General features: G+C 49.0%; 1 protein-coding gene across 1 annotated transcript; it reads right to left on the reverse strand.

The window, feature by feature from the left end:
• Positions 1 to 885: 885 nt before the first annotated feature.
• On the reverse strand, positions 886 to 7,843 carry btbd3b (BTB (POZ) domain containing 3b). Its single transcript, XM_056292018.1, has 4 exons — positions 7,409 to 7,843; positions 5,892 to 5,982; positions 3,390 to 3,508; positions 886 to 2,041 (listed from the first exon to the last, which is right to left on the reverse strand). The coding sequence occupies exons 1-4, from the start codon at positions 7,717 to 7,719 to the stop codon at positions 1,009 to 1,011; spliced, it is 1,554 nt and encodes a 517-aa protein (XP_056147993.1). The 5' UTR covers positions 7,720 to 7,843; the 3' UTR covers positions 886 to 1,008.
• Positions 7,844 to 9,720: the final 1,877 nt, after the last annotated feature.

The raw sequence follows: 9,720 nt of genomic DNA on the forward strand, positions 1-9,720 counted from the left end.
ATTCTCCGTAGGTCTTCAAGCTGCAAAACCAAGCCAAGGCAACGAAAACATTTGTAGTTCACATTAGACGGAATGGCACACCGTTCTGCCCATGCCAAAAGCACCGTTACGCAGAGACGGATTAAGGTATTCAAATTAAAAAGAAATAATAATAAAATGAAAAATAAATAAACCGTTTTTTTTCCGGCGACCACTGCGAGTCCTAATACTTGTCACTGTAAACATAATGACGCTAATCGAACTGAGAGCTTACTGGAGTAATTGAGATGAGTGTGCGGTGCAGCAGGGCATGCTACGGAGAGGTAGGGGTGGGGGGGGGGCAGTGTGTCTCATTATGTCTAGTGCTTTAGTCCAAGGCCCCTGAAGCCTCCTCTAAGTGCCTTGCTGCTAAATTCAAAGTATCACAAAGCTGGAGATTCAGCTGCAACCACTCAAGTACAAACAGCTACAGGGTATATTACACACTACGATAGAACAAACAATGTTATTGACAGTACTCATAGCTTGAAATTTTATGTAGGTATCGAGTGAAACATCTTTTTTTTTTTCAATTTCATTATGATTCAGACGGTGTGGATGATCCATGAATAGAGTAGAATAGAGTGTGAAATATTGCTGCTATATATGTGCATCCTACGCAAGCGTAAAAATAATAAACGTAGCATATTTATCGTATCTTCAACGTGGGCCACAAAAGTGGTCATGTATACACATTTCAGAATTTACATAGTAGGTACATACATATATGCTGTACGCATATTTAGCGCAAGAGAGTTTTAATCTTGTAAGGTGTTTTTTTTTTTTTGCTTGCCCTGTCTTTAGACATTTAGTTGGCGCTACTCAAATTGATCGTTTACAGTAGCCAAAGCCGTTTAGGATCTTCTCATAGCTTGCCTCAACTTCTGAGCCTTTTGCACAATATTGACGGAAATAAATATCGACAAGGGTGGACACTATGTACACGGTGAGTCTGTAGGTATGCTGGAAAAAAATGCTCATTACAGGCTGTCAGGCGTAGAAGATCAGCTCGGGAATCTGACCCCCTTGCACCCCGGTGCCGTTGGTACTATCCGAGGAGCACTGGAATTGAAATGTCACTTTCCCACACTGCACCTCTGTCATGCCCTCCTGTCCAAAGTAGCTGAGCTCGTTCCCATCCAAAATCACGCTGGCTGTGTAGAACGTATCCGGTTCGATTTGGACGGGATACTCAAACCACACTGGGAAGGTGTTGCTGGAGCCGTCGGAAAAGTACTTGCTGAGGTTTTGTCCCAGCAATACTCCTTGACGTTTGAGCTCGATTTTGGCACTGTACTCCGCTGAGCCACAGCTAGATCCGTAAAGGCCGAAGCCAGCGATGAATATTCTTTTATCCACCGCAAACTGTATACTGTCACAGCGGCCCCGGTAGCGCCACTGGTTGCTCCGATAAGCACAGGACTGGAACCTGTGGCAACGCTGGGGTGTCAGGCCCTTTCTGGGCTGGCTCGCAAACTGCAGCTCGGGCTTTTTGGCCGCGGTGTACCAAAGGAAGATGTCATTGGTCTCATTGAGCGTTAGCACGCCTGACTGGGCTGCTCCGTTGGCAAAGTCATCCAGAGCCATTGTGGGGATGCGTATCAGGTACACAGCCTTCCCCAGCACTTTGCGCTTGTTGTCAATTGACAGGGTGAGCTCCTGTCTCTGGCACTCAGCCTCAGCCCAGCTCAGGGCCGCCTCGAACACTACTATCTCTTTAGCGTTAAGTGTTTCCCGCTGCAGGATGCTCTCAAGGGTCTGGGCGTCGATGTCGCAGAAGCCTTCGGAGCGTAACGCCAGCTCGGCCTGGGCATCAATCACCTCCCAGCAGCGCTGCGTCAGCTCGGGCTCCTCAAACAGGCAACTCTGGGAGAGCAGCACGCAGGCGTTCTTGGCGCTCAGGCTGGTCTCCAGGAAGTTGACGCAGGCACGTGCCAGGTGAGGGACAATGTACTTCTTGGCAGCATAAAGGGTGGCCAACACTGTGTCAGCGCTCAGGTCAATCTCGTCACAGTAGATGTACCTGTTGAAATGTGAAAACGTGACCTTCTTAGCTATACGGGTAAAACAGTCAACAAGGGAAGCTATATCGAGAAAAGGATGCATTTTCAAGCATGTCTCATCATCGCGTATACAAATGCATTGGCATATGGACTATAATGACTGTGATACAGACAGTTTAAATGTCCGTGTTGGTTTTTTAAGTCTTTGGTTAAAAGTTGGACGTTATTGCTAGCAGCTTCATGGCTAAAACTTTTCAGGAAAAAACAATGCAGCTAGAAAGTCATGGATTGACTAAATGGACTCAGAGTGCAGCAGAAGGACTGTGCAGCGCAAACTAAACACAGCAAACAGAAACCTCTAACACGATGTCCTCAACCCAGTTTGTACACAGGGGCAAGACTCAGACATAGAAGTGGTTGGGGCTGGAGAACAGGCCATAGACAATAGAGAGCAATCCAGCATGAAGGACCTGGGGAACGGGATTAAAGAAAATAGGCTCTCTCTTTCTCTCTCTCTCTCTCTCTCTGTTGCTGTGACTACAGGAGGAAACGCTGTAATGGTGGTGGTTTTTCCTGCGGCGCCTCTTTTGAGTGACGCCATTGTAAACGGTGGAATCCTCCTTGGTTGAACTTCCGTTGAACTCGAACGAGGAATGCGTATACCACATTTTATTTCAAACCAAAGAGGACAATGGTAATTGTTAATCACTTAGTTATTTGTAGCTAGGGCATAATCTAAGTTGTTTTTGTTTTTTTTCCCCCAATTGGATCCGGCCAATTACCCCGCTCTTCCAAGCCGTCCCGGTCGCTGCTCCACCCCCTCTGCCGATCCGGGGAACGCTGCAGACTACCACACGCCTCCTCCGATACGTGTGGAGTCGCCAGCCGCTTCTTTTCACCTGACAGTGAGGAGTTTCGCCAGGGAGGATCACGCTATTCCCCCTCCCCTGAGCAGCCAGAGGAGGCACTAGTGCAGCGACCAGAACACATACCCACATCCGGCTTCCCACCTGCAGAAAGGGCCAATTGTGTCTGTAGGGAAGCCCGACCATGCCAGAGCTAACACGGGGATTCGAACTGGGGATGCCCATGTTGGTAGGCAACAGAATAGACTGCCACGTTACCCGGGCACCCTAATTATAAGTTTTTACTCAAAAGTGACAGCTCCCACCGAAGCCATTTAAGCGCCCCGTGCTCATTACTGAGGAACTGGAGCTGATTCAGTACTACTGACCATCTCCTGTCAAACAGGGAGCCGCTGTGCTTCTGTAACTACATAAAGGTGACTGGAGCGATTCAAAAGGTAGTGCAAAGAGGTCAGGGGACGAGGTAAGCAGAAGGACGTGTTGCCTCAAGGAGAGTCCTTACTTTAGCATGGCTAGGAAGGCCGCTGGTTCCACATCTGGGATACGGATTTCATCCTTGTTTTCGGCCAGCTCTCCATAAAACATCGCATGGAATACCGAGCTGCCCACAGCTAAAACGTACTGGTGGAGAAGAGAAAAGAAAAGGAGGAACACAGAAAGAAAAAAAATGAATAAAATGTACACTGAAGCTGTGCGACATACTGCATGAGAACACGTTAAAGGAATTTCAAGTACAACATTGAAAACTGCACAAAATGTACAACGTCGAAAATGCAGCTTTTTAGCTTGTGGTCTTTTCTCTATACGCCTCCCTTCATTGATGCTGAATGGGTTAGTCCTCATCACCAGAAAGATGTGGCAGAATTCAGAGGATAGTAAAAAAAAAAAGAACCGTATGCAATGAGAAGTGCTCAGTCAGTTACTATTTTACCCTTAGGACAAAGAGAGAGATTTCTAATGAACCACATCCCGGCGTGCCTTTCATGAAAAAAATACGGGAATCCCTCATAACACCAGCGAGCGGGTGCAAAAAAAAAAAAAGAAAAGAAAAAGTTCTTCATACTGAACTTACTGAATTATTTCACCCAGTGATGTAATCCGGTGTAATACGCTGCTACAGATAATTTCAGGACGCTGTATGCAAGACTCAGTGAATCACGCAGTTCAACTACAGAAACTCCTAGCGTTAAGCGTGTGTGTCGGTCGGGAGGGCTAACCCATGTGTGGCTTTATGCACTGTATGTACAGGCATACATGGGGGGGGGGGGATATGACTTTGCTCAAAAACACATATAACGTCCTCAGAAGTGAATAAGTTGCGTTGAATGCGTCGATAGTGAGACATCTTCTAGCCATGGTGCAGCTTTGTGTGTTGGCTAAACAAGGGTTAAAGGCCTCTAGCGTGCAGGAAGCTTCTAGGGATGACGCACAACTCTTGGCTCCGCCAATAAATAAGCAACCTCTGCATCTCCTTCAGCTGCATCTTTCTGTAGCCGAGCCAAGGCTTTATTAAACCACAACGTATATGCAACTTCCTGCCAAATGGATGCCATAAAGACTGCCTGGAAAGATTTCATCAAAAGCCATTAGCATACTGTCTCGGCACAGGGAGCAGTCAAGTCTTCCGTGGTGTCCTTCCTTAACTGCGCTTCGCGAATGCCCAGAGAGCACCGCAATAACCAGATACAGACAGAGATGGGTGGCTCCTTCGTAGTGGGTAAAACAAGAGGGAAAATGTCATTTGTGAATGGGGCTGCCGTCTCAGTTTTAAAGTGGTGAAATCGCGGCAGCTAAATCACTCGCCAGACATTCAACGTGACCGTTATCATCACATTCAATAGAGCGCTAATGATAATGTGGCAGTGAATATGGTGCATGCTCTGTGGAAATATTATGAGCTGGGGGCGCTAATTTATGTGAACATCTGCAAAATGCATAGAGATCAGAAAGAGGAGTTTGAAACAAAGACGTCGGCCCAGCTGGGAGGCAGCATCTGGACTCGTAGACTGCGGCGGGCGAAGAAGCTACTGGAAGACTGCGGCTCTCGTCCACTGAATATCGTGGGACACGTCAAGGCAATTTACTCAGATTCTCGACAACCAACCAAGAAGATGAGGACAGAGCTGTTGAAGGAAGATGGGGAGCAATGTCTTAACACGCAGCAGCTCGGCCGTGTTTTCTCACTACATGTTGTTTGGACACGCCCCCCCCCCCCCAATTGTATCCAGCCAATCACCCCACTCTTCTGAGCCGTCCCGGTCGCCGCTCCACCCCTTCTGCCGATCCGGGCAGGGCTGCAGACTACCACAGGCCTCCTCCGATACATGTGGAGTCACCAGCTGCTTCTTCTCACCTGACAGTGAGGAGTTTCACCAGGGGGACGTAGCGCGTGGGAGGGTCACACTGTCCCCCCCCCAATCCCCACCCCCACCCCCGAACAGGCGCCCGACCGACCAGAGGAGGCGCTAGTGCAGCGACCAGGACACATACCCACATCCGGCTTCCCACCCGCAGACACGGCCACCTGTGTCCGTAGGGACGCCTGATCAAGCCGGAGGCAACACGGGGATTCGAACCGGCGATCCCCGTGTTGGTAGGCAGCGGAATAGACCGCCACGCTACCCGGACGCCTATCTGGACACGTTTGATTAAAAGTTGAGCAACTGCAGAAAGTGTTTCTGTAAAAGCGGAGCAGAGGGGGGAAACAAAGGATGCTCTGTGTGAGGCAACTGCCAGGGAGGATATCCCTTCTTCCTTCGCTCGGTCCGTCTCTCCATCCTTCAGCCTCATTTACATAAATAATTGAGGAGCGTCTCGGAGGGACAACGGGTACGGAAGCGAGGCCGGGCGGCGCACAAAGGATCTCAGCTCCTGGCAGCGAGGAATATTTCATTTTGTTTTCTCGACGCCGGTCGGACGGGACCGACAACCCCGTCATGTCTGACTGCTCGATGGTTCATTTCCTCTCTGCCGCCCTGACTCGGCCCACCGACGGAAGTCTTACTCGGTGTCCGGGCAGCCGCTGGGTCCCTCCCGGCTGGCCCACCACAAAGTGGACATCTGCCATCAGCTCATTGTTGAACATGACCGAATTTCTGAAAGATAAAGCAACACAAAGAGAGAAACGCATGAGTGTGTCGCACCAATCAAACAACAAAACCTGCGCGGCGAGAGTACTGCGAAGGGCCGTCAGCGTGCACGAGCACCCAAAACTCACGATAGATAAACACGTCTCGGAGGCACTTGCAGATTTTTATTTCATTTTTTTCCTGATTAGAAGAAATTAAATACGTTGAAAAAATTTTTTAAAAAATTATTCTTTTTGTTCTTTTTACTTAGCGGTTCGTTAGTCACTTCAGGCGAGCCGTAAATGCTCGTTGATGTAAAAAAAAAAAATCCTCAAAACCAAATTACTTTTCAAACGCAAGGTTGGTGTCAAAGCGTAATCATTTCTTTGAAACGGAGCTCTGCAGAAAAGTACGAGGCACCCCCACCTCCCCACCCCCACCCCCCTTGGGGGGGGGGGCAAATGAGACGATAAACTCAATGGAAAATCCCCACTTTGAACGAACGGGACCAACAACAAAGCAGCGTTCATATATTATTGAATGGTGGAACGTGTCACAGGGGTGGGTTAACAGCCCCATGATGTCCTGGAGAGACAACAAAGCCGGGTTTGAAAGGACACATTTGCTCTGGCCAGCTGGGATCTTTTACTGATTGGCCAAGGTAAATATTTAGCTTTTAGCGCAGCGCGGCCTCGGCCTGTTGTGCATATCAAACACACCCGCCGCTTTCCACCTTCTGTTTATGTGGGAGCGACAATGTCTGCCGGACCAGAGGGGGAGTAAACACAGATACCCCCAACAGACTCGGGGCAGGGCTAGGGGAACACCCACCGACTCCCACCTACACCCTGCATAAACATGTACAAACACGCACACACGCACAGGCTAACAAAATAAAATGCATGCATGCATGCACACACACACACACACACACACACACACACAGGCTAACAAAATAAAATGCATGCACACACACACACACACACACACACACACACAGGCTAACAAAATAAAATGCATGCACACACACACACACACACACACACACACACACACAGGCTAACAAATTAAAATGCACACATGCACACACATTGACGCACACACATTGACACATGCACACACACATGCATGCACACACACACATTATCATTAACAACATTACATGATAGTGTTTTGTCGTCACTTTGGCAGCTTTTAGTGGAGGTTCGTCTACTAATTAAAAGTGTGCGCCTGCAGAAATGACATCAACAACAGGTACAACTGGACTTTTGAAATCTTTCGCACTTTCTTACAAGTTGTCGAATTTTGTCTTCGCTGCTTGGCGTTAACGGTTAACGGTGATGTCAGCTGTTAAGGTAACCTACCTGACCCTGGTGGCTACTTAAGGTTAAGTTTACCCCCGGGTTACCTCACCACACCCCGCTCTGGTAGAGGTTCACTAGTTTGGGCCTACCTTTCTCTTATCGTGGAGTAGAGTCCCTGCCAGTTGCAGTTCTGTATGGTGTTGTTGTTGTTCAGGTTCTGCTGCTGGTACTGCTGCACCGTGGTGGAGGGAGCCGGCTTCTTGGCGGGGAAGATGTCCGCTGCCATCTTCTTCTTCTTCTTGCTCTTCAAGGTGATGATCTCGTAACAGACGGGCGGCAGCTTGGAGCTGCTGCTGGCGTTCCCCTTCTTGGAGCTTTTACTTGACTTGCTCTTCACCGACTCTGGAAGCATCAAGAAGAACGTCAGACATTTCATGTTCCTTCCCTTGGCATCGACCATGAGTGTTTTCAACTGCCGAGCAGTGGGAGAGCATCCAGAGAAGACATTCACCGGCAGGAGACAGGTGCCGGGAAGTGGTTGGAGAAAGAGGAGGAGGAGGAGGAGGGAGCAGAGGTGGTTGTTCAGTAAGGGAGACCCGGGAGCAAGGCGGCTGAGTAGCGCAGCAGTTGCAGATCCTCTCCCAGGGCTTACCTTTTTGAATTTACCCCGGGGTCTTTCCTCCTTTTCTCCCTCTCTCTTCCTCACTCCTCTGAAGTAGCCGACTCACGCTGCTTATCCACAGATACTTTCCCTCCGTTTGAAGTTTGAGCGGCTGATGGAGAGGCTCCTGGGGTTCCCATCCCTGCCTGTCCAGAGTAATGAGATCACCTCCTCAATTCACTCCCTTTTTCCTCCTCCTCTCTCTCTCTCCCTCTCTCTCTCTCTCTCCCTCCCTCTCTCTCTCTCTCTCTCTCTCTCTAGCTCACTGCTCTGGTGAGGACTGGCGTGACAGCCCCAGATTTAGTGCAGCTGCAGTGGTCCTCAGGCAAAGGCAGCGTGCTCCCTCAATTCCTCGCTTCTTTCCTGTCTCACTCCGTTTTTGTTTTGTTTTTGTTTTTGTGCTTTGCCTCTCTCCTTCTCCTTCCCCTCCGAGCCTCTGTTGCCTCTTCCTCCCCTGCTCGCTGGCTGGCTGGCTCACTTGTCTTTTCTTTTTTCTCCCTTCTCCCCCTTGCACGGAGCAGAGTTATCTGCATTAGCCGTGGATGCTGCGCGTTGCTCCGCTCAGCCTCTCGTTCTGCTGACTACAGAGGTTGAATGTAAGAGAGCGGAGGAGATAGAGAGACCCCCCCCTCCCTCCCTCCCTCCCTCCCCCTCCCCCAACCCCCTCAGTGCACACAGTACAAGGCAATTTTCCTCAGCACAGCCAATGGGGGAGCTCGGGACCGGCGATTGGCCCGCGCGGCACATACTTGAATATGCAATGCCGAGCCTCTCATTTAAAGTGACAGCTGTGCCCCCTAAGAATAATAAATTCATTCGCAGTTTTAGTTCCTCTGTTTTATTCACCTGCCCCCACAGCGTTCGCCCTTGCGTACTGCAAACGCTTTAACAACCCGGTGTACCCAAAAATGAGAAAAAGAACATAACTGTTTAAGGCATGGACTGTATTCTCTCTTTTTTTTAAGGCTCAGCTTGTGCAGTCTTTACACTTCCGTCATGTAAAGTTGCACAAATACTCATCTTCCATGTTGTTTTACGCTTGCCTCCCCCCATGCAGCAGGCTCGATGACCTGCCGACAGTTTTGTTCGTGCAAACCTTTTTCACGACAAGTCCCTCCAACATAACGTAGACATGACAAACAAACCCTGATATAGAAGTAAATATGATCCGGCGTGAGCCACTCGCACAGGAGCACATCTCAATTATCTGACCTCCCGTACCGCCGTGTGCTGGAGGTACAGCTCTGTTTTCATAGCTGATATTTAGATAAACTCTTCTTTCTCCCAATCATTATGCGGCCCCACGGTATGTGTTTTACTTCTGTTATTGTCGGGCCTTTTAACCGGGCCCGATGCCCCTCTTCCCAGCCAATAGTACAGTACATGCATGTGTCTTGTTAAGCCGTCTCTACAGGAGAGTACGTGAGACTATAAATGCCATGCACTCGTTGCGCTATGCATTATGGATGAACTGCTTCTGTTTCAGTATACCATAGATGGGCCTTTGCACAGTCGGTATTCTATTTGCAGTGCTATTTGGATTATCCTATTAACTGCAGACAACTGAAGGGAGAAGTGTTGTTTTTGTCATCCTGCATGGTGTGCTGCCTTTCATCTCACTATGCATTTAGTGCCATTAGTTTTTCAGCACTTTGCAATTTTGATAATTGCAGTAGCACTTGTGATAATACTAGTAACGATAGTATGGACGGGACATGACAACAGCGAGGGGAGGAAGGGGTGACTGATATTTTTTCCCCTTTTTTCCCTTCCCCAATGATATCCAGCCAGTCACCCCAC

Source organism: Lampris incognitus, chromosome 13 (assembly GCF_029633865.1).
Source record: "Lampris incognitus isolate fLamInc1 chromosome 13, fLamInc1.hap2, whole genome shotgun sequence".
Classification (NCBI taxonomy): Eukaryota; Metazoa; Chordata; class Actinopteri; order Lampriformes; family Lampridae; genus Lampris; species Lampris incognitus.

What these genes read in the sequence shown, in the direction of transcription:
- btbd3b (XM_056292018.1), bottom strand. Translation starts at nt 7,719, where the DNA reads ATGGTCGATGCCAAGGGAAGGAACATGAAATGTCTGACGTTCTTCTTG. An exon ending in TACTCCACGATAAGAGAAAG is followed by an intron (nt 5,983 to 7,408) that starts GTAGGCCCAAAC and finishes TTTATCTTTCAG; the next exon opens with AAATTCGGTCATGTTCAACA. An exon ending in GCCTTCCTAGCCATGCTAAA is followed by an intron (nt 2,042 to 3,389) that starts GTAAGGACTCTC and finishes ACATTTCAACAG; the next exon opens with GTACATCTACTGTGACGAGA.